This window comes from Ceratina calcarata, unplaced genomic scaffold (genome assembly GCF_001652005.2).
Source record: "Ceratina calcarata isolate Rehan_Ccalc_2016 unplaced genomic scaffold, ASM165200v1 scaffold117.2, whole genome shotgun sequence".
NCBI lineage: Eukaryota > Metazoa > Arthropoda > Insecta > Hymenoptera > Apidae > Ceratina > Ceratina calcarata.
In genome coordinates, this window is record NW_017132657.1 from 532,863 (window position 1) to 557,008 (window position 24,146).

The 24,146-nt window shown below is 37.4% G+C and overlaps 4 protein-coding genes across 12 annotated transcripts in view; 2 read left to right on the forward strand and 2 right to left on the reverse strand.

Moving 5' to 3' along the window:
* The window catches only part of LOC108624627 (leukocyte elastase inhibitor), a 7,678-nt gene extending 5,445 nt beyond the window's left edge, over positions 1 to 2,233 (forward strand). The window contains exons 4-6 of the mRNA XM_018024049.2: positions 160 to 416; positions 493 to 622; positions 701 to 2,233. Of these exons, the coding sequence (XP_017879538.1) occupies positions 160 to 416; positions 493 to 622; positions 701 to 1,684 (1,371 nt within the window). The 3' untranslated portion in view covers positions 1,685 to 2,233. The remainder of the gene's footprint in view (positions 1 to 159; positions 417 to 492; positions 623 to 700) is intronic.
* Positions 2,234 to 3,210: 977 nt separating this feature from the next.
* LOC108624635 (GTP-binding protein 2) lies at positions 3,211 to 6,957 on the reverse strand. Of its 2 annotated transcripts, none has more exons than XM_018024070.2 (7): positions 6,594 to 6,957; positions 5,184 to 5,429; positions 4,820 to 5,107; positions 4,426 to 4,686; positions 3,964 to 4,351; positions 3,610 to 3,895; positions 3,211 to 3,521 (listed from the first exon to the last, which is right to left on the reverse strand). In XM_018024070.2, exons 2-7 carry the CDS (start codon positions 5,368 to 5,370, stop codon positions 3,237 to 3,239), a joined length of 1,695 nt encoding a protein of 564 aa, XP_017879559.1. In that variant the 5' UTR covers positions 5,371 to 5,429; positions 6,594 to 6,957; the 3' UTR covers positions 3,211 to 3,236. The 2 variants fall into 2 exon arrangements, with proteins under 2 accessions (XP_017879559.1, XP_017879550.1); XM_018024061.2 differs by having other exon boundaries at positions 5,184 to 5,462.
* Positions 6,958 to 7,090: 133 nt separating this feature from the next.
* Positions 7,091 to 24,146, forward strand: part of LOC108624541 (BTB/POZ domain-containing protein 7) — a 21,859-nt gene continuing 4,803 nt past the window's right edge. Inside the window, exons 1-10 of one of the 4 annotated variants that reach the window (XM_018023939.2) lie at positions 7,092 to 7,898; positions 9,746 to 9,843; positions 10,521 to 10,781; positions 10,985 to 11,349; positions 11,462 to 12,012; positions 12,135 to 12,298; positions 12,385 to 12,769; positions 12,847 to 12,999; positions 13,287 to 13,443; positions 13,558 to 13,736. In XM_018023939.2, coding sequence (XP_017879428.1) covers positions 10,540 to 10,781; positions 10,985 to 11,349; positions 11,462 to 12,012; positions 12,135 to 12,298; positions 12,385 to 12,769; positions 12,847 to 12,999; positions 13,287 to 13,443; positions 13,558 to 13,736 — 2,196 coding nt within the window. In that variant the 5' untranslated portion in view covers positions 7,092 to 7,898; positions 9,746 to 9,843; positions 10,521 to 10,539. Of the gene's footprint in view, positions 7,899 to 9,745; positions 9,844 to 10,520; positions 10,782 to 10,984; positions 11,350 to 11,461; positions 12,013 to 12,134; positions 12,299 to 12,384; positions 12,770 to 12,846; positions 13,000 to 13,286; positions 13,444 to 13,557; positions 13,737 to 24,146 lie in introns of those variants that run through there. The other 3 variants (XM_018023943.2, XM_018023970.2, XM_018023958.2) reach the window with 3 other exon arrangements.
* On the reverse strand, positions 13,972 to 23,411 carry LOC108624578 (uncharacterized). 5 transcript variants are annotated; one of them, XM_026813310.1, is made up of 3 exons: positions 20,653 to 20,765; positions 20,199 to 20,541; positions 13,972 to 16,192 (listed from the first exon to the last, which is right to left on the reverse strand). In XM_026813310.1, exon 3 carries the CDS (start codon positions 16,183 to 16,185, stop codon positions 14,950 to 14,952), a length of 1,236 nt encoding a protein of 411 aa, XP_026669111.1. In that variant the 5' UTR covers positions 16,186 to 16,192; positions 20,199 to 20,541; positions 20,653 to 20,765; the 3' UTR covers positions 13,972 to 14,949. The 5 variants fall into 5 exon arrangements, with proteins under 5 accessions (XP_026669111.1, XP_026669105.1, XP_017879467.1 ...); XM_026813304.1 differs by lacking the exons at positions 20,199 to 20,541; positions 20,653 to 20,765 and adding exons at positions 16,262 to 16,290; positions 16,639 to 16,919; XM_018023978.2 differs by lacking the exons at positions 20,199 to 20,541; positions 20,653 to 20,765 and adding an exon at positions 23,307 to 23,411.

Genomic DNA, 24,146 nt, shown 5'->3' on the forward strand with positions numbered 1-24,146 from the left:
GATTTAAAATTTTGCAGATAGCTTTTTAATAGTAATAGGAATCTATAATAACAAATTCAACATGCTAGCATTGTTTAAGTATATAGCCTATACATCTTTAATCACGTGTTCTATAAAAATGTGCAAGTCGTTGAATGCAACTTATTTATTTTAACATAGGACGGTTATCCAATATTAGAAGAATTTAGAAAACTTAGCACCGAGGTTTACAAGAATGATGTGATTAATGTAGACTTTGCGAAAAACGGGCAAGCAGCGCAGAATATCATAAACTCATGGGTGAGTCAGAAGACGAAGGGAAAAATTATGAGTATTTTGAATAGTGTACCCAGTCCAGACACGATGCTGATTCTCTTATCGGCACTTTATTTCAATGGGGAGTGGAACCAACACTTTTTGGAGAATAGTACGAAACGGTAGATGCATTGTCCTCTTCTCACTTAGTTACATGGAAATGTATTAGTATTTAATTAACTGCATTTGCTCCATTAGGAAACCATTCTTCATTGAACCAAACAATCCAATTCAAGTCGATATGATGTACAACGGGGGTCCGTTCCCCTTTTACGAAGACAAACAATTGGGGGTGAAGATCCTTGGACTTCCGTACAAGGGCAAGGAAGTAAGTAATCAATTGCATAATTTATCATGATGAAACTAATCAAACAGTTCTTTATTGAATTTTACTGTGATTTTGTAGATGACCATGTATATCCTCTTTCCAAAAGCTGAGGGTGCATCAGCTCTACGAAACTTTTTGAACGGATTGTCGGTAAAAGTAATCGAAAATTTGATTAACAACATGAAGAACGAAACTTGTATCATCGGATTACCGCGGATGAAGCTGAGTAGTAGTCTGAGTTTAAGATCCACGCTCGCTAATCTAGGCATGAGTTCTCTGTTCGACCCAAAATCAGCAGATTTGAGCTTAATATCCCAACCAAGTAGCGTATATACAGCAATCAGGAATAATGTACCAGCGACTCCGACGATGGGTGCTCCGGTAGAGTCGACGGCTGATCGAGGAAAGAGCATGTACACGGTTCCACCAATCCCGCAGGACACAAAAAATGTGTTGATCTTCAATCGGTTTGGTTCGGAGCAGAATAAAAGAGATCGCGTGGTGAAGAGAAATTATTTTACATACGAAGACCCAACCGGTTACACAGTGGAACAATGGTCAAACGGATTTACCATTAGAAACAAACGTGTAGCTCGTGATACCAAAAATAAAGAGAACAGGAACTCGTACGTAACGGACGAAAGGCCCGAAGCGAACGACAAAACGACGTTCGTGAATCTCGAAGAAAATAAGTACCGTTTCCAAGACGAGAAAGATAAGAAGAGGAGTAGAAGGCAGAGCAGGCCGATCGATGAGGACTTCTTGAACTTCGTGAAGCAAAAAAATTTCCCGTCCTACGGGCTGGACAATCTGAGGAATACCGCTAATCTGGTAAATCCGCATCTCTTCGCCTCGGATGTTCTCCACAAAGTGGAAATTGACATCACGGAGAAAGGCACAGAGGCTGCAGCCGTGACTGGCGTGGTGCTGGAACGTGATGGAAGTCAGAAGAGGCTTATAGCGAACAGACCGTTCGTCTTTTTCATCAGACACGATCCGACGAAACTCGTGCTCTTCTGGGGCACGGTAAATACTCCGACTCCGAAGTATCCGGCCACGTAATACAGAACCGGATTCGTGCAACAAAATCCATAGAGATTTGAAGATGAGTGTCGGAGAAAGCGGAGAGTTAACTTCTTTATTTTCAGTTAATGTCGTTTGCTAAAGCTTGTCCACGTAGTAACGGCCTTGCTCGCGAATACTTCTTCCTACGGTTGCGACTGGTCGTGCGGCTGATTACCATTTTTGAATGAGTAAACACGTTTTGCGCAAATGAAAACAGCTTCACTGAAGGACATGCTTCTCGTATTGCTTCTGAAGAGCAGTTGACAAGAGTGTTTACGCACGATTGACTTATACCGGTTTCATTGCACTCTTCTGATTTTGCAGGCTTTAATTAAAGATAATTATTCAAACAATCCTCCTGTAACATTTTTTAGATATTTATCTGTACTTTCCTGATCGAGCAGTATTTCCTCGTAACTTAACGCTCCCATCTGATATCTATTAAATGCAGTTCCGCTGCGGTGAATTGCATTTTAGTAGTATAGACTTAAGTTATTGAACAATTTTATGTAATCGTAATATGAATAAACTGTTTTTTTAATTACACATTTTTTCAATCGTCTATATCGTATTTTAAAGAGGATGCTGTCAAGAAATATGAAAATATATTTTTCCAAAATACATGTTTAAATTTCTTTTTATTCTGGACATTTTATAACACAGCATTAAAATTAAACATAAATCATTTGAAAATTTCGTTACGGACGGCTGTATAATAATTTTCAGGTAACGAAACTTTTTACTATTTACGATACGATTACAACCGTTCTTAAATAATTTTTCTGTCACGTAAATATTTTTATATATTAATACAAATCAATAATAATCTTTCTTTCACTTTAAAGTTATACAAATTATAATATATCCGATATTTATCATTTGATGATAAAATATTTGTTCCGCGATAGTCAACTAACAGAAAATATAGATTCGTAGCGAACATCACATTTTACATGGAGAAGCATTACATTCCTAGAATGATCGTTCTCATAAACAATACCTATTTAAATCATAATGCCACATTCAAACAGATGGCATTAAATGGTACAAGGAATATTTTACTTAGTAATACGAAATGAGGATAAATACGTGAGCTCACGAATACTATAATGAAACGAAGGTACGTTTAACGTCAATGAAAACTTTCTTTCTCGCACCTGGAGCAAAAATATCTTTTACCTACCAATTTTTATTTGGTCTTAATCACTTTGTATTGCTTCAGTTGCACAACAGTTCCATATTTACTTTTAAATACAAAAAAAACTTCGGGATTATTCGACGTTTGTCCTCTCGTAAAAAAATTCTTTATCCCAGCCATGTAGAAAACTAATCCTCTAAGTGTATGTACATTTTTTTACGTGTAACACAAAGAATGGTTCGAGAACAAAAATACTATCCTCGCTATTTTGTAGACAGCCTTCCTAACAATTTTAGAATACTTATACTGATATAGTTACATCTAATTCTCAAATAATTAAATCTCTTCTTATCCTCAGAAATTTGTTTTTAACAATAATTAATACTTTTTACACGCAAATCTTTATTCGTTTTACTGCACATTCGTCTGCTGACCTATCAACGGAAATATCTGTGTTATTTTACCGATTCCCTTAGTCCGGCCTTCTCTCAACAATAAGCGCATGCCGACATGCAGATATTCCGGATGATTAACGAATCTGAACAAGACCGACGCCGTGTCATTAGTTTGTAAACCTCTATCTTTCGCATCCATTATCCCTTTAATAATGCACGTCTGCCTTACGTTACCTACGTGCACGGTCGTTTGAAAACCAGAATATATTGCTGTCGCGTGATATACTATTAACACAGTCGCCTATAAGAAATTCAGAACACATTGTAATTAACAATTTATTCAAGCGTTTACGTATGCATGACACGTAACATTCATATGATGTACGTACTTGGAAAAAAAGTGTCGCATGCGGTTGGTCCCACACAGACACTAACACCATGCCAGGTCGTAAATGAGGTAAAGGAGGACTTCGATTCGTTGGCGGAGCCAAAGTTAGACTAGCACTCTGGGAAGCTCTCACTAGACAGCACGGAGCCTTGTTTCGATGGAGGCTGACAACCTTGACGGGACTGAACTCGCCGTCTGGTAAAGGGCCCACGAGCAAACGAGTTCCAGGAGCGATTGCTCCTTTCACTAGCAATCCTCCCAAAACAGGTTCGTTTAAACCTGCCACCCTGTAAGAACGAAACATTTCAAATTTATAATGTACTCGATTATTACAAACAATTTAAGAAATATATACCTGAAGGTTTCATCAATTTGAAATAGGCAAGATTCGGTATCTGCATCTGTAGAATTCACATCGTGTGGTGATAAATTCTTAATGAAATTCGTCAAATCCTCCAATCCCTCTCCGGTAACGCAACTCACGTTGAAAACTGGTATTATGTCTGACTCGTAATCCCATGATAATCCATCATTGTACATCACTAGTTGTTTAGAATATCCCTGCGCGTTAATCGCTTTTTCCAACTGATTTATCGTGTCGGGCGTATTATAAAAACCGAGATCGATTTTGTTCACAACTATAAAAAATGGAAGTCCTAGAGTTAAACACAGCGCCATATGTTCCTGTGATGCGTCGTTCATAGGCGGTGTTACGACCAACATCACATGGTGAGGTGAATACCCTGAAAGATAGTTATAAATCTCGTTAATCGGTCTGATAAATTATTTAACTATGAGATAAGAGGAGATTACATACCTGTGAGACCCAGTACCGTAGTCCTCAAGTATTTCCGATGTCCAGCCAAATCTATGAATGTAACGACTTTGGACGCGTGCTCGCATATCTCTTCAGCAGTTGCCATTTCCGCGTAATTCAGCACGTGTCCCTCGCCATCGAAACCTATGATTTCGTGCGATATAGATGACGTACGACCAGTCTTGATTTCGTGAAGGTGTCGCAACATATTCAATCTTGCCCTCCCTCTGCCATTATCTAGTTCACCCTGGGTTAATACGCCTGTGTACATTTTGAATGCTCATTAAAATTTAAATTCCAATTAATATTTAATGGACAGGACGAGCAATGCATTTGGCAGAGTATACTCTAAATATATTTCTCTACCTTAAATGTCCTCTGCTAATCCTCTCACCTAAGAGAGTAGACTTTCCCGCATCCTGCGCACCGGTGACTGCAAGTCTCAGGTCGACAATATCCTGATCCTCCCTGTCTCCTTTCCTCAACTTTTTCACCAAAACTTCTGCCACCCGCCTCTCCTCTTTTCTGTGTTCGGACATATCTTTATTTTTAGAGTTAGCAATTCTTTCACGCAGTATACTTGTTGTAGCGCCTAATCTTGCTGCCATATCGTTCAGAGTTTTCAGCGATGCTTTCATATCTTCCCTAGTCAAGCCTGTTAATTTCCCGTTATCTTCCACACCTAATAATTCAAAATAGAGATAAGTGATGCATATTGGACATATCTAAGGAAACGATTATATTATGTAGTCGCGTACCAATTTGGTAAATAGCCTCCCCATGGCCTTCTCTTAAACGCCATTTCATTTGTGTTACAAGGTGTTCGAACCGTTGACTAGATGGATTTATTAACTTCAGTTTGTACTCAATATTGCCTTGCTCCGGTTCTGGTGGCAGCCTCTCTTCTTGTTCGTCATCAACACTTGAATTCTCACAATCAGACATTCCATTTCCTTCATTCTGTGAGTCATTCCAAGCATTCTTTCGTATTTCCTTCCCATTATCTGGATCAAACAATTCAAGGAATGACTCCATATCTGTAAATCGCAAACAAAACAATTGTTTCAAAATAATCTTTCATTTTTTTAAATGCTGTGTGTATATTCTGAGCCTTTCAAACGTTTTAATTTATTGTTTATAAGCAGGCTTAGACTATAATTAATCATAAAATCTTACTTATTGAGGTCATCAGTCTCAAATAAAATCTAGTTCAATACCAATTCATAAATCACAAGTTGCATCATGATATTGCAACAGAATTAAATATCTTGGATCATGTATATAGATTACAATCTAAGAATCATATTTGATGTAGATGTTTAAACAATGCTACTGATTAAAAGTTCTTTAACAGAATAGATTGTATTTCAATGAAGAAATTGTTTATTTTACTTAAAAAGAATTTAACAATAGAGATACTAGTTTCGTGAACAAATATTTAAAGTTTATAAAACTTTCTCATTTAAAAAATTTTTTAATACTACGATCTCTCAGCATAATAAACAACAAAACAGAAAACAGCAAAGTACACATGGGCACCCACAATTCGTTTGTACGTACAACCACAACATAGCGCAATATTGCGTCAGAGATTTCCCGAATATTTTTGCAACTGGCATAAAAACTGTTTTAAATATTTATTTACCTACGTAACATTCATTTATCTTGTGAAGTAAAAATAACGCTTACGCAAAACAAAACGTTCATTCATGTTAGCGAAGTGCACTTATTTACAAACAACTGCACGGGGTATATTTAACAGTTTAAGATACAATAAATTCATTTGTTAATTAACTTAATCCATATTGTAAGTGTAATATTTTCAAGGCTCAAGTTGAAATATATATGGAAGGACTTGTAAAATATTCGTAGCGCGCCAAATCGTTGTATGTATTGTAGCGCTTCATACGTACACATGTATCAAACTACGTGGGATAGAAAACAAAAGTGTGTGCAAACAAAGCGTTCAGAGGTTCGTGAGTGTAAGTAATCGTGGATCCCTGAATTACTGAACGCGTCTGCCAGGTCGATAATTACGAGATTAAAAAAAGATCTTGCACACGGATGTTGCAAAATTGAAACTGACAGGTGCATGACAAAAACAGAAGTGCGTAGTTGCGTTAAACATGCATTTGCAATGATTCAACATAAAACATCTTGAGACTCACCGCATTTTACGAACAGTAGTTTTCTCTCCGTAGACGTAAGCTGCCGAAAACGAAATTACGATTGACACACACACCACGAAATTGAATAACACGCGAACCTCTCACTTTCCCTCCCGCTTTTTTCGACACTCAACCGTGCACGATCGAATCGTGATCTGTCTGTTACCAGCTTTGCCAATCCATTCTTCCCTTCCTGCAGTTGAAACAGATTTAGTTCCAACCGACAACCGTGTTGTTTCACGCAGATGACGCTGCATGCGCCTGGGATCGAAATGACGTAATCTCTAGTTGCTAACTTTACTTCATTGATATTCGCGGAAAATTTGAAATTTAAGATATTTATCCAAATGGGACGCTAAGGCGACAACTCTTGTTGGATTATTTGAGTCCCATGAGCGAGTTTCATTATTACGTAATAGGATACGTTGATATTAGTGAAAAAAGATGTAAAAATAAATCGTATTACGTAATTGGATCGTTCGTCCCCCTGGTAGCTCCATCTTCAGAACAAAACATTCATTAGTTCCTTAGAAACGCAGGATAACAGTACAACAATCGTTCCGATCAGGGAATCCGTTTAAACAAAAACGAGTCATTCTTAATACACCGTTGAAACATCGTACCGCTGTTTGTAACCGTATCGTTAACGATTGTTAAACCTAACCTCTTAAACGCTGTAATTCTGCAGGATTGGTCATGATATACATACTCGCTCGCGGAATTGTGTACTCGCGCATGATCAGACAGAATACAAATCTCTCCGTTTGGCAGAAAAATTCCTCCGCTGTGTGTATGCCTTAAAATTAAAGATACTGTTATCTGTGAGAGCGTGTCGTGGACATAAACAAACTGTTTCACACGGTATTTTTAACGTTTTCGTGTTATTCTCGTTTTGTCCGTCTATCCGTATCGACTCGCGCCGCAGTTTAGCATGACCGCCGTCGTCGCGATTTGTTTTCATGCGACCAGACGGTCCGCTGTGCCCGTAATTATGCGTCGTCGTCTGCACGTATTTATAACCGTATTTACTTAACGTGGCCAAATAGCAACCCGTTTGTCGCTGTGCTGTTTTCTCGTTGGATGTATGTACGTACGTACTCGGTGAACGACAGTGAGATGCGAGCTATAGATCGCGAATGCATCGTGCCGCGAGATCAACTTTTATTTACATGCAGACTAAGTTTGACGAGCATATAAACATGGCCGTCGCGCTTCTTTGTGATGATTACTTGTGCCAGTTTCGATTCGACCGAGTCCTGCGAGAATGGAAGTAATGGATGGAACGCATGCATCCGTGATATCCAGGTAAAACGAGACACTTGCGTACATTCCCGACGCACCCCGCTATTCCGGGTTTCGCTTGTCGTTCATCTACCCTATCTCCCGTGTTTTATCGTGCACCACGTATACCTGCACGTTCGTTTTATTAGATGTACGTTCTTTCGTTTCTCATTTTCAATTCTTGCCTTTCTCGTATTTTTTTCTCCCCCCCGCGTAATCGCGAAGGTGACTGAACTTGCTCGGTGTACGTCATACACGCATTGTTAACCACGTAACGCGATCGCAATCATAGCTCAGCTGACTACTATTGACCTATTGATGTGTTGCTGTCGGTAGATGTTTTTTGGGCTGTTTTTCTGACGGAGTTAAATCGCTGAACACCCACGTCTTCCCGTTCTTTTACGCAGTGTTTTTCTTATACCTTTTTCGCAAATTCAGTGGTGTTCCTCAGTGTAGTTCGTGTTATACTTGTTTGGAATAATGTGTTAGTGGAATTTAATTTGAGTGTGTCCCAATTACGCATAAACGTTTTATTTCGCAGTGCGAGCACACGTCGATTTAACGTGTACTTGCAATTTCGTGATCATTCGTTAAGTTGTGATTGTTTTTCAATATATATTTTTTACGGACTCGTCACGATTTTAATTGAAAAATGTACATCCGAATGTTGAAGTTTATGTCATACTTCATCAGCATAAACACATTCACTTATAAATCACTTTCGGTTGTGTATTTTATGTTCCTTTTGAATTACCTTGATTCAGACATGTAATGAGATATCTTGACCTATTTTTGTATTTGTAAATGAACACACTTGCACTCCAGATACGTGTATGAGTATGCTTATATTGAATGTATGCATATATCGGAATTATATGACAGTAAATAAAAATGATACTGGATTAAAAAGGTAATAAATATTGTAAAATATGACTGCAATAATGAAGAATATTCTAGTATTAATTTCCCATATAAATTATCCACCAAAAGAAGCTTCATATTGATAAACGTCTTAAATATGATAAACTTTCACAATATTTTAACAAGAAAATTTCCAATGTTTATTCTTCTGAGTGATTTCAAAGTTCCTTCTGTTCAACGCTACTTTTTACATGTAACATGTTAATATTAAAGGTCATATGCATATTTATAAATGGGAAAGTTCCTTATTCTGAAGTTCGATGCACATTCAATTATTTCCGTTTATAAGTTTTAGAAGTGCAAAGTTGAATGAAAGCGTCATGTTTTTGTGATATTTGCGTAATAAATCCAATTTACATGCAGTCCAGTTTCAGGAAATGCAATTGCAGCTCATTCTGCTTCGTGTTTAATGTAAATATTTATTTCGTTATTTTGCAGGCCCTTTTTTCGCTTTTCATTAAAGCCAGTAGCGAAAAAGTATGTGTAGCATAATTGATAGTTGCAGTTAAATATTTGCAAATTTATTTAGTCAAGTACATACCTTTATGCAATTATCACATTAAACTTACACAGTTAGAAGAATTAATTTCATTGCAAACTCAAATATGTGGGATCAGATAAAGATTGCGGCTGCACTACTGCACTTGTGACATTAAATGACAGAAACTCTGTTCGAGATAGGTCACACATATAAATCAGTGTTATCAGTTATCGCTTTTCTGTTACCAACTTGTTCCAGTATGTGTAATCATTCCATTGCGTATGCTTGTATGCGGTCACATTTAAATAGAAATTAGTGCTTACATTCAAAGCTTTTGTGTAGATCAGGCAATTGAAGAGATTTTAAAGAGATCTTAACTCCCAGTGCAGCTTGATAAGATAATTTGATATGAACACGCTGTATCGTCACTCGATCATCTGATGACGTTCAAAAATCTGTTCCTTTCAAGCCTCAATAATTTCGTCGGAAATGGGTGAGAAAGGTTTCGAGCATTGAGCGTATTCCATTTAAAAGGCGCTTCCGAATTCAATGCAGTGCACTTTCTAGGTAAATATCGTATACTGGCTAACAGAGTGAAAGTTTAAGATGCGATCGGCAACTTTCATTATTTTTACGTAAATCGGTACGTCGCATTCTTTTTTTCTGATCGAAAATCGGAGCAACATAGATAATAATTAGATGTATACACGCGCGCGATGAGCGCGAAATAATACAATAATTAATTTTTTTAAAGCAGTCATTTTTTTAATAGAGCGTAAAATTAATTGTTATTATTGAAACTGAGAATCGTATTTCGTAATGCATTTTGTCATTAATACTCCATAATATGGATTTTTAAATGCATTCATTTGCGCTATGCAAACCATATTATGGATAGTGGTGACTATGTATGAAAGAGCTTGTCTGCTGATACAATCGCCAATTGATAATGGTTTTCTTCTCGACTTACTAGATTATGTGAGTATTGTCGAATACGGACGAAATTCGAATAAAATATATTCTATTTAAAAACGGATGATCATTCTACGGATCATATATAAAAAAATTAGGTTCGCTATAATTCGCAATATGTCTACGTAATTAAATAGTAAAAAGAGAAAGAATTGTTTAAACATTGTCAATTGCAACATTCAGAGTTTCGAGCATCGTAATTGGGCTCTAGATTAAACACGACAGATAGAGAAGGCGCGTTTATCGTATAAAGGGGTGCACAATGGTTTCAGGCTGTTGTCTGGGTGAGCAATGAATGTATTCCGAATTTTGACACCGTGTGTATTGCAACGTAGACGACCAAAGGAGGTTGATAATTCTGATAAAAGGGATTGCTGGTTTGTGAAAAGACGGCGTGGAGATGCTTCCTACATGATACATAGAATGGGTGCTTCTGCATCGTCGAGCATCACCAGTGTAGGTGGAGACTCGGTCCAAGCAGCTAGACTTTCATCCTCCGGTAATCCTCCTGATCAACATGGCATTGCTATCAGGTATTTAAATATTTACCAACGGGACACCGTTATCTCGATCGCCCATCGCTTTTTATCGCCTAGATCTGCACGCGATAGGGAGATTTCATTTCAACGGTGTACACCTGGGGGTATAATACATCAACCAGAACTTTAATGGGCGTCTTTTGCTCTACACGAGATCCATGGCCGTCGATAAAATCGAACGTGTCGTCTATTTCCAGGGAAAAAAAGAAGAAAATGACGGGGTTTGCAACGCTGCGCAAGAAGTTCATTCGAAGACGCCGGTCTTCGAAGGCCTGCGACCACGGCAGGATAATCCGAGATTTGGTCTCGACATGGAGCCACTTAGAAGCAACGGCGCTTTTGGAGGAGTACGAGGCGCTCGCTGCATTAAAGGATCTTCATGTCCAAGCCGAATTAGCCAGACCACCGGCTGCCACGTACAAACAGGATTTGTCGATGTTGTACGACTATAAACATTGCTCCGATGTGGATCTCGTCTACCGTGGAGCGTGCTTTCCCGTTCACAGAGCACTGTTGTCGGCGCGTTGCCCGTACTTTAGAGATTTACTGGCTGGATGTCCCGGTAATATAAACATCTCTATATTTTTAACTCTCAAGCATGATTTGCACGTTTCTGCGTTCACGTATTATGAAAAATCTCGTTTAATATCACGTGAAATGTTTTACTGTTGCAGGGTACGGTGCTAGGATATGCTTGGAGCTGAGAACACCAAATCTCGAAGTGCAAATGTTCTCCGCGTTGCTTCGGTATCTCTACACTGGTGATATTTGTCCACACGATGCGGCATTGGAGGCGAATCTCTTGCGACGATTGAGTGAAGAGTTTGGCACACCGAATCCCCTGGAACACGATCTCAGATACCTGTTGGACACCGGTGATTACGCGGACGCGGCGTTAGTGTTCACGTCGGACAGTGATTACCAGAGACCAGATAGTGGAAGTTCAGAATACGGATTCCGGCCAAAGTTAGAACTGCCATGTCATAAAGCGATACTTTCTGCGAGATCCCCGTTCTTCAGGAACTTAATACAAAGACGGACTAGATCCGGGGAAGATCACACAGAAAGGGCGCTTCATATACCTACTAGAATAGTTTTGGATGAGAGTGTAATACCCAAACGATACGCCAGAGTATTATTACATGCAGTGTATTTAGATACCGTTGATTTATCGTTAATTATGAGAGGTAATGGTTGCGGGAACAGCGCTGGTAGCCTTGGAGAGGTAATTATATCATTTCCCATGCTCTTAATTCATTCTTCAAACCGGTTAAAACTTTGATACAGTATGTTTTTCTATATAATATTACAATTCATACATTATATTTTGTACGCGTTTATTCTTAGGTTCAAGCTCTCACCCACACTGGACGTGTTCGACCAAGTCCCTTAGAAGAAGCAATGGAATTGTACCAAATTGGTCGATTTTTGGAATTAGATATATTGTCACAGGGTTGTGAAGATCTTATTTTAGAATATCTTACGCTGGAATCGCTTCCGACCGTTTTAAAGTGAATTTCTTTTTTTTTCATAGTACCTTAACTGAATCTTATGAAACTTATATTCTTATCAGTGTCCGATTATGTTTATTGTACAGGTGGGGTAGTCAACCACACGGATCTGCATGGGTACATAGGCAAGCGTTGCATTATTTAAGAGAAGAATTCCAGCCAATAGCCTCCTCCTCTATTCTCCATCAACTGGATCACGCACATTTGGCAAATGTTTTGCAAAGTCACTTCTTGCAAGCAAGCGAACTTGAAATACTGCAGGCAGTACTCAAGTGGGGCGAACAAGAATTGGTACGCCGTATGGAAGACCGGGAACCAAATTTACTCAGTCATACGGTGCATTCTGTGACGAGGAAGGGTTTGAAGAAACGAGATCTAAGCGACATTGAGCTCCGAGAGATACTCAGCGAACTTCTGCCGCTCGTCAGAATGGATCATATTTTACCTCCTAACAGCGAAGCGTTGGCGCAAGTACGAGAAATTGATTTATTCGTTACTTCTTACGTTTATTCTGATGTTGAATGATAATCACAGCGTTATGTATTTAGGCTATTAGAAGAGGATTAGTTTCAACTCCACCAAGTCATATGATAGGGGATGAGAGGGAGAACTTGCGGATGAATGCTTGGATAAGGGGAGGGAAGAAAAATGGATTTTTTGTAAGGCCGCGCCTGTTCATGCCTTATTACGAGGAAATAAAGGTATGTACAACATAACAAAAAATTATTTCAGTAATTAAAACGATAAGTAATGTAAACTCATTCAAGATGAGTTACAAATAATGCTTTATATCTCTCATGAACTTGTAGATTTAATTCTTATCAATTGTAAATTTGAATTGCATTAGTAAATAACATTGTTAGTTTAGAGGCTACATAAAATTGCTTTACTAAACAGTTTTTTTTTAAATAACTATGTATTCAAAATTATATGTAGGTACATTTCTACGCTTGGAGATTAAATATTTGAAAATAAATTTTGTTCGCAGTCTTTAGTCGAAGAACAAATGGTCCAAGAAGCAGATTTAGTAAGATTGCGAAGGCCACGGTACGTGGCCGATATTCCCGATGCCTTGTATATGGTTGACGAGAAACCAAGACCAATGGGTACAGCTGGGGTGGACGTTCTCGCTGCAGCGTTTCCAGGTATTTTAATTTTCCTCTTATCTGTTTGCGGCACAGTTTTATTACGTTTTCGTAAGATACGCGGATGATTTATAACTCCAACAGGAGACTGGTCTGGCATGTATTCTATTTAAGTTCCAGATTCCGCGACCTTGGCAGCTATGATGAAGCGAGAGCAGAAGCTGAGGCAGTCACCCAGTTGTCAGAGGGCTATCAGTTTGCCGCTTTCGTCGCGTCACGAAATCAACAGGCAGGTGCGACTGCGTGTCGTGAGGGAGTTCAACTTACCTGACACAGTTGCGGATCTGCTGGAGGTGAGTACTTTTTGTTATCTCCTTAAATGATTTTGGGGTCGCAAATATAAACAATTATATCGCTTAATAAAATACGCGAAGGAGTCTGTATTACGACGATAAGGAAAAATTGTCTCACTTAAATGTATGCTGAGTTAAACGTCAGTTTTGTTCAAATTTGTATTAATACGTTTCTTGTTTCTCTCCGTTCTTCTATCAGACTTTTTTAAAAATTCTAATGAACATAATGATAGAGTAACGTGACTCATACGAACATCGTTTAGTGTTTATTTATGATCGAGGAACTGGTACCTATCGTAATTATGTATTTTTCACAATATAGTTAACTTGATAAACTCGAACCGAGGATGACAAATAGTTTAAATTGACATGTATCAATGTCGTGTTACATAAAGTAGTCGTTGCTGATAGCTTCCACGTGGAAGGTAAGGAAATAAGATTCCGCGCGACGCATCTCTATTTCACGTGACCACGAAACTTCTAGAAAAAATAAATACGATTTCATTAAAAGAAAAACAAAATTGGTGATAATGAACTCTACATTTACGGAAATAAATTATCGTAACAGTCCCGATTATTTGTTTGTGTTATTTGAATATAAATTCATTTGTGTTACGTTTGTGTAATAAAATATTCTTTATTTTGTGGAACAGACGTACGTACAGAGAATATAATATAGTGCAAGTATTTTTACAAGAGCATGATAAAAAGCATGCTCTAAAAAAAGAGAATTACTTATTAAATAATTACATTTAAGAATTGAGTAAACTCTATATTTGGTACTTCTTTGAGATTAAATTCTCATTCCCGCGTATCTTACGAAAACGTAATAAAACTGTGCTGCAAACAGATAAGAGGGAAATTAAAATATCTGGGAACGCTGTAGCGAAAACGTCCACTCCAGCTATACCCATTAGTCTTGGTTTGTCGTCAACCATATACAAGGCATCGGGAATATTGGCCACGTATCGTGGCCTTCGCAATCTTACTAAATCTGCTTCTTGGACCATTTGTTCTTTGATACGTCAATCAATGTCTCGATAGTAACATCTTCTAAATTATGTTTTATCTATGTACATTTTTGTATAAACATAAGTTTTAACAATATCTACATTTCGTGCTTGCTACGAATTTTGTGTTCTTCGCCTATAAAAATATCATTCTCACTTTTGTAACAACTTATCTAACTACATAAAGAATAGCAGCATCGTCGTTATTTCAGTAGCCATCCCCTTTTCTCGAATACAGTTATAGTATGAAACAATTTGTTTCTGTATACTTCATTGCTGCTTATGTCCATGAAAACGTTGTTGTCCTGTAAGTCTTTCATTTCTGGCGTGATTCCTCGAGGAGCTTGAATCACCTGCGTCATCATGATGCATTGCGAGAACTTAAGTGGCCCACACTTGTTCACTATTTCGTCAAATTTCTGTTTAGAAAATTTTTCAGTATCGACTCTTAACGATTTCAACGCTTCAATGAAGTTGCTATAATAAAAGTCGATCATGTCATCCAGTTTATTGTCGATAATTTCCTTATTCGCACTGGATATGAGGAAAAATAGTAGATCTTTCGCACCGTAGTCGTAGTCGCCCAGTTGGAAGTCGACTATTTTCATATCAATTATATTTCCCTTGTTATCGTGTCGAAACATCATATTGTTCACCCAGAAGTCGTTGTGAACCAACGTCCCCCATGGCTCTTCTGGATTACTTGTCTCGATTAGTGACTCACAATTTATGGTTCTCGTAACACGATCTAAATACGGTTCAATACCCTGTAGTCCCTTTATATCCTGTATAGTTTTATAGATCATCTCGCCCGTACACTTTATCGTAGTCTCATTCGCAACCTTCATCATGACTTCCGCCGCTATCTTCTCATACATTTGAGGCTTCTTCATTTTCAAGGCGATGGTCAGAGCATGCAGCTTGGCTAGTTTCTGGATCGCGTACTCCGTATGCTTCTTATCCAATCCGTAAATTCGATCCTCCGTTTCGAAGCCATTGGATTTCAAGTTCTCGAGAATAATGGTCGCTTGCTCGTCGAACTCGTTCGACTTCAAGCCCAGTCTACCACTGTAGAACTTCGGCACTAATATAGTCAGGTCCTCCTCGTTTATACCGCTCTCCAGCTGGAGATTCACATACTCCCTCGCCATGGAACTATAGAATCGTAGCTCCTTTCGGAATGTCACTGAACTGTTGAACAAATCTAATAGATAGGCGTTAGTAGGTGGAAGTTTCGCAACGAGATTCAAAGTCTCGGTTTTGTTGGTGGCCGGCCAGGACAGGGTGACACTGATAGCTAACATCACGCTTCCGAAGTTTTCCCCGGGCGCGGTTAGAGGCCTCCATTCTATGTGCTTTATTTGAAAGTCGTTACCGAGACTTTGTGCTAAAAGGCTGTCCAACTTCTGAACTGGCAATGGCTCGATCGATGAGGACATTATTTACCTGAAAGAACAATCGCTGTTTATTTCCTCGCTGCAGCTACAGCCTGTTTGAAGCTCTCGAATTTTATGCCTTTTCTAATTGTATTCAGTATGATTAGACTGAAAATGAAACATATATGAATAGAAATATATTCATTATTCATTCGTGCTTATCAAGGTTTATTTTCATAATCATTTTTCTCTTGCTAGGTACATTACCGTACATACATATGTACATAGGATTTATTGTAATTTGAGACTCTGATAAACCGTAAATTACTTGATCGTATCACGCGAAAGAATGTACCAGTCAATCGTTGAACTATCATTTAAAACCATTGTACCAAACATTAATCATCTCTTTGTTGATTACTTGATATCTCGCAGTTCGAGAGTTGCATAATTTTAATTGTTGCGACGTAACACTCCTCTATAACGAATTATATTCATTCTTTAATATCGACTTACTTGCTCCTATGATTTTTACGTTGATTAGCAAAATTAAAGAAAGAACGTGAACACGTACTCGATTTTATACTTTAGTGCTTTGACTAAAACAAGTACCCTAAGCTCCTGATATATATAAGTGCTAAACACGAATATATGCAGTAAAGATATGGACTTCAAACTAGTGATAGTCTTTATCAGTAATTATTTTTCCTTTCCTGTGAGTATTTAACTGTGTGTCGATCGCTGTAATCGATGCGTCATGTTCCACGTCAAATTTTCATTTCAACGACTTATCCGAATTATTATTATTATTATTATTATTATGGAATTAAACTTACGTGTACACGTGACAAAGCTCCTCTACGCTTTTTGGTCATTTAAACAAATTAAATCTGCTTTAAACTCTATAGATTAGTAATGAATGAATATTACTTAAATGATAAAATAAATGTTTATCTATAATACATGTTTTAAACTGATAGTGTAAATGCTTTATTTTGCATAAAAGTTAACAGACCAGTAACGAATATAACAAGAGAAAAATTGAATCATTTCTCCGAATTGTAGATCACACATGGACTGTTTCTGTTCATTGTCTCTACGCACGTTAAATGTAAATCAGTTCCATACTTGCGATCGGATAGGATAAAGGTGTTCGCGTGTGTAGATGCGTGCAGGTAATTTTTAAAAAACTTGCATCATCGAATTACCATAATATGCACGTGTTTCATGGCGTGTTATATCTTGTACGTTCTACTGACACAAACGGAGTGAACAACAAAGGAAACAGGCGCATGCGACGAATGTCTTTACCGGTCTAGAATACCTGAAAACTTCGTCGCAATTTGTAATTTTGCTTAGTCACTTAAGAGTCTCAATTAACTGTACTTCTTTAGAAGTATAATAGAGAGATAATTTTTAAATACGAATGAACGAGAAACGAAATATTTTTGTACTTCTTTTTCAGTCAACAATTTTTATATCACAAGATTAGATATTTGTAGTTATTGAACTGTTTCTATTGTTAGTGAAAGGCTTTGTTACATGGATCACGTATTAAAACGGTACAGTTATCTGAAGTCGTAAATTCTTATGATTTATGAGATGAAACTGGTTATCGATTTAGTGACTGGGAAATAAGTTGTTAATGAAATTTCTTCACTAGGCGAAAGAAGTGCATGTACATACAAATTTTGTTAATATAATCGTGCAAGCTCTTAAGGAAAATTAATCGCTGCCAGTATAATGTTTCACGAATGCTGGAAATCGATCTGCTTTTAGTTATTACGAAGTTCAATATTTGCGTATAATTTGGAGTAAGTAAACGAGCCTGTTATCATGAATATGTTAAGCTGTTAATTAAACAGTTTGTCGAAGCAGAAGCAGAGTGTACTTAGAAGTAGTTCGGGGTTTACTGTCTACAATATTATTTATGCAACAGTACTAATAGTCCAATGTAATTGCTTCTGTGTATTCAACAACTGAAAAGCATGTTATATCCTTTTCACATTTGTTCTTGTCTTTCCTACTTTCGCTTTATTATTTATTTTATTTTATTTCTTTCTTTATGATCAAGTACCATTTTAAATATCTATTTATGTTCTATCTGTTCTTTGTTATAAAATTTCTTTCACGGTATTAGAAAGTTTAATGAAACTCCTATAAGTCCAGTAGAAAGTCTACGGCCAAACTCGTGCCTAAATCGATAGAAACTATTCTATGCAATTGTTTTTGTCGATAAGATGTGATAGAAATCTAGTTCCTCCGATTATAGTCGGATTCATAAAAGATTTACTATTTCCCATAGCATATCGCATAATCATATGTACAATTTTAATCTCTCGGGATTAACACTGTGTATCCACGCAAGTGTTTCACGTTTGATTTACCTCTGCCCCTATTTGACTCGCCGACTTCTTTGTTACCCGCGGCCTATACTCAACATTCTTGTACAATAATATTATGCATGATTTATCGGAGCTAACGACGTTAAGCTTTTACTGTTAAGTTTTTCTAAACACGAGACGTTCCGTGTAGCACACGGAGCAACCGCTAATTGGTTTTCAACACCCTCTCCAAAATACCGGAAGCAAGAACCGTGCATCGATCGCTATCGCGAAAAAAGAAGCTCGCCCTCGTTCGTGAGCGGGTTAACTTTAGAACGAGTATGTAACTCCTTATAATTAGACTGCGGATTTTATAGAAAGAATTGAACGTCTAGAAAATAGAATGATGAAAATATCAAAAGTGAATGCAATATGTATTTACTTTTGTCCAAATGCTGCATTTGTTTAATTGGCTACAATTAATGTTTTATATAAGAATCTGCAATCTATTTATAATAGTATAATGGTCTCCGTTCACGTGCCCGAGGAACATATCTCCGTTGTAGCGGGAAGCCGAGCGCATCGGCAATTTTCGTCGTCGAAAATTGCACGCGATAAACGTCGAGCTGTGCATTGTTTTCCGGAATGTAAAACGTCCGCGACAAACTATATTTCACGATACGGCAACCGACGTTTATCGCAAATCATTTCCGCGGTTCCTATTCCGCGAACAGTGTTCTTGCACGCGAGCAAGAGAGAAAATCGCTCCGGTGCATCCGAATGAATTAGCCGATAGCAAGCTTAATTCGTACCGTCGCGAGGCGGACATCTTCATTGTGCGCCGTTGAAAAATATCTCGTCCAGACCGTATTTGATTCCTCATTGCATAACGCGATGATGCGTCGACGGGCGAGGCGTGCAATCGTGCTCGCGTCCGATTACTTAAACGTTCGATTGTCAGTGAACCCATGACGCTCGTTTAAATTAACAATCATTTGGAACTTCCGCTTGATTTCTCATTTATAACACGACGGCAGTTTTTAGTCTTGGCAACAGCACTCAATATTCAAGTACTGCAGGCTTTATGGCAGACACTTTGCCACCGTCCTCAATAATCAGTGATATCAATATTTGCAAGTACTAATTGTTTATAGTATATTTATTCAGTGAGCTCTATCAAATACAAAATTAATAATTTATTCTGTAGCATGCATTCTGTAGCGTTATGTTTCACGATTTACATATCTGTTCCAATGATATTCTATTATCTGAATTCAGCTGTGGATTTCGATGTGGAAAAATAATGCTTAGTACTGATATCATTAATACAGAATATCTAATATGTTAATTGTTTGGTTTTAGTTAACTCTATAATGGCAATGGGTTATTATGTTAATTGTTAATTATGTTAATTGTTGTCAAAGTGATTACAAGGATACTTCAATGATTAGCCAAATTGAATAGTAATGATGAAAAGACAAAAATTAATGCAAGGCACGCAGATTATGCATATTGTCTATGCAATTATCGTTTAGCACAATACAGTGTATTTAAATAATGCAACAATCACGTTTAAGTAACATTGAAAGTGCACATGTCATAAGCATTACAAGAAAGCTTGATAGAACCTGTTAGATATAAACGTACCGAAAGTGGGAAACACTTATTGGTAAGAGGAAGTGGTCTCTGATTCGATCTTATCTTGTCAATGGTCAGGACAAACATGATAATGCAAAATGAGTGATGACTCACAATTAATCGATACTATCACGCTGTGCATCTCTCTTTTTTTGATATTCGTTTTTCGTCCTATCATGACTCTACGTAACATCGATCATGATTTCACGTGTCCTCTCTAGGAAAATTTTCTGTACGTACTATATCGATACAATTTTCAACCTTGACTTTTCTTCTATTATCGTTCTGTCGATAAAATTTCACAGTGACAGGTCGTCATTTACTAAGATCAAGTATCTACTTCCTATTGTTATAATTAAAATTCCCTCATAAATATGTATTTGTCAGCTGGCATTTGAGCTTGTCTTTCTGGTTACAATTACTCGATTAGCACGGGAACCCATTGTGTTGACCTGATCTGTAGAAATTATTAAAAGAATGTTTAATTGTAATTGACAAGGCGATTCTTAATTAATCGCTTCGTTCATTGCTAAATCGTAAATTTCGTTTACGTATATAAGTCAATTACCCAATACAAAACTTGTCTTTAATAAGCTTAACACATGACCTTTGGTAATCAAATTATGGTTGATAAATACTTCCTGATGTTCAGTAAAATCTAATGCACTTGATGAAAAATATCTAAACACATCGAGAAGAGAACAGCTGATAGTGGTACAAATGGTTGAGGGATTGGCGGCCTAGATTGTTCCCTGTTAGTTGTTCATTGTCAAATAATTGACGTACAGTAGGAGTTAAATGTTTCGTCACAATTATTATTACACTATGACACTTGGACACACAAATATAATCATTTATTTATTTAACAATCATTTTAGTAATGAAGAGAAGTATGACACAGTGTTATAATTAGAAAAGTATTGTAACCAAGTATTTTTAATTAGATGAAATTAGAGCTGTTATTCGAATTTTATTGAAGAGATGAGATTAAAGTAAAAAGATGTTCGTCTTGAATAATACCTTCAAACTCGAAGTACAATTAGGAGTTTATTTTCGTTTGCTATTGCTCGTTGACAAGCCGATGAACAAAACGCAGCCGCGTTGTTTGATGAAAAAACACTGTTAAACATTCCGTCGTTTGGACGGCACTAATTGTAAAGCAGCTAGTAGCGGGCTCTATTTATAGTATGCGCAGCGCATCAAGAAATCTAACGTAATGCGATAAACGTCGCATAGAGCGGCAATTCTAATGACACAATTCGCTTCTGTCTGTTCACTTTGCATAAAAACGAAATCATGTAAATAGGTTAAAAACATAATGAATCAACATTTAAGGAGGTAACTGCTTTCACGAATTTAACAGATAATCATAGGGTGTCCTATGAATAACGCACCATACAAACGATTTGCTTATGCAGATCGAATAAATACCAACCTTGGAATTTAAAAGAAGTAACATGCTTAATTGTTAATTAATTTTTAAACTGAACATGCAAGAATTATTTATTCAAATTCATAGAATTCGCTTAATTTCCTATGATTACTTTACTAATATGACGTTCGATTTAACATTAGTTCCATTCCAGATAGTTTCTTAAGTACGAGTTCGTTATCTGCGAGGAAATATTATATAATGGTTGTGTTAAAATCCAGAACGTCTAGTTTTAAGTATAGAGTGGCCGGTGGTATCTAAACTAGTTCTGACGAAATCCGGCGGTACAAAATGATTGAAAAGCGTATCGTTTCATTGCACTTGACTGCATAAGTATACAAAAAATGCCTCGTCGACTTCCTCTCTGTCGCAATTTTCCTAATTACAATTACATTTCACCGAGAGAAAGTGTCGGATACCGAAATTATAACACTTTTTACTATGCTTGTTTTCGTACAATTCGTACGTTTACATTTGTATAGAATTTTTACTGAAGTGATGCTGAATATACGATTATTATAACTGTTGATGATTTTCCAGTTTATCTTGATATTTGTGGTGCCTTAGAATCTCAGGAAATGTTTTTCTTTTTAAAGAACGGAGAACACTGTTATTTGCGTGTTCCTTATAATTAGTCTTTAAAGACGGCTTTCAGACTGCTGCCGAACGAGCGAGGAACATTATACTGTTTAATTAGTCTCTTTACTCGTCTCCTTTAACTCTTGCAGTCAGTTCTTTATCTTAGACAGCATTTTAATGAAGCAAAATTGTTATTCTGTGTTTACAATTGCATAAAGTAATAGTACACTTTGCTTTATAAAAAATTTCGCTTACGTAAAGTATTACAAAATAAGGATATTACGCGAGCACATAAATGAAAAATAAAGTAAACGAGATAAAAATTTATTATACTTTTAGATTTACAGATAGTACTGTTCCAATGAAACCAGAAATAATTTTTTTCTTGGTTCTCTAGAAAATCTTCGAACCTATTCACGTCTTGATATTTACAGTCTATTCACAGTTTCATTGAGTTCACTCGATCTGTGCCTGCCAAGTGCTCGTGTTAGTCTTCAGTTATTTTTCGTTGCACGTTTCAAGTTTGCTTAAAAAATAACAGGTTGCACCAGGGTATAAACGAGTATTATGTCGTTAACGTGATTTTTACTTGAGAAACATGACCAGAACACGCATGGGAACAATTTTGTCATCAAGAGATTATCGCGTAAGTGTCAACGCGCGAGATAAGTAAAGAATTAACTTGGAGCATATGCACGGGAAATAGTAAAGGCAGCACGTGCTTAATAATTAATTTGCGTCTGCATGTTAAGCAGCGGCGACAGACAGTGACGTTGGACACTGGTAACAATACTCGCGTTACTCGAACACTGCAAAATGACCACAGAAATCAATGTTCTCTTTTTTAGTTCCTGGCAAACGTCCTATGAAATTCTTGAATCCCGGCTTTTTGAATTGATAATAAACACATCAGAATTTATAAACATTACAACTTAGAAATAGAATTTCGTAGAAATATTGATCAAATGATTCGCACATTATGCAAAGAGTTTATAAGTTCGGTTTAAACATTTGGCAAATTGTATTTTTTAAATCTTGGGATACATCACATTGGGATACATTTAAAGAGCTTTTGTAAAATCTGATTTTAATGAAAGGAGTTAAAGGCTGCACGAGAATTTGAATCTAGGGAGACTAGATTAAATCACGTTTAATGGAACGGGGTTGTTAGAATCATGTCACCCGTTAAAATGAAATGATCTTCGAAATACCTGTTGCAGCGAAAGAGTTGCCCGATAATCGTAGAAGCGGTCGAATGCAGCCGACTGGCGCAGCAAAGTTCTGACAACTGAGTCGAGTCAGCCGAGCTTCGTTACCGTTTGACTTTGACCCCTATATTCTCCCTCTTTTCGACGCTCATGGATGGTATCCCCATCTTTGAGCTCCGCTACTGATTAAATCCAGATGATACGAATGTGGAGTACAGAGGAAGCCGTGAATTAGGTATCAGGTACGCGAACATTACGCGCGAAGAGAGTTACCTAGAGAATCATCGCAGGGCGCCGCGGCGCCTCGCACCCACGTGCCTCCTTCGGCCAGGTCGACGTTTGACGTCAGCCTTTACTTCACGAGAACGCTTAAGTCATCGGATTTCGGGGCCGTTCTCCCGCTTAAATACCACGGATCCCCGTGGTTAATGAATGTCACTAGGTGTGTTAGCTTTCTGCCGTTCAACGTTCTAGTTAGGAAGTTTGTTAAAGCGACTCGCCGCCACTGCCACGGTTTACAAATTAAGCACGCTTTTGGCCAGGGACAACTTTAAACCCGGTTCCTTGTTAGGGACGCCATTTCGGTGACTTCGTTCCTACGAAATCCTGACGAAAGGATTAAACTGTCTACGACGGTAGTTTCGAGACGTAGGAGTACGAAGTACGACCGAGCCTCCGAGTAATGAGTAATCCTCGTAAACTTTTTTATGTCAGCTAGCATAATTAAATGCTTGATTTGATTGAATTCTAATTTCTCTGAAATCATATCGGCGATTAAATATCATTTAACGTTGGGATCACAGATATACATATATGTATTTTTTATGTTCATGTTTTTTTATC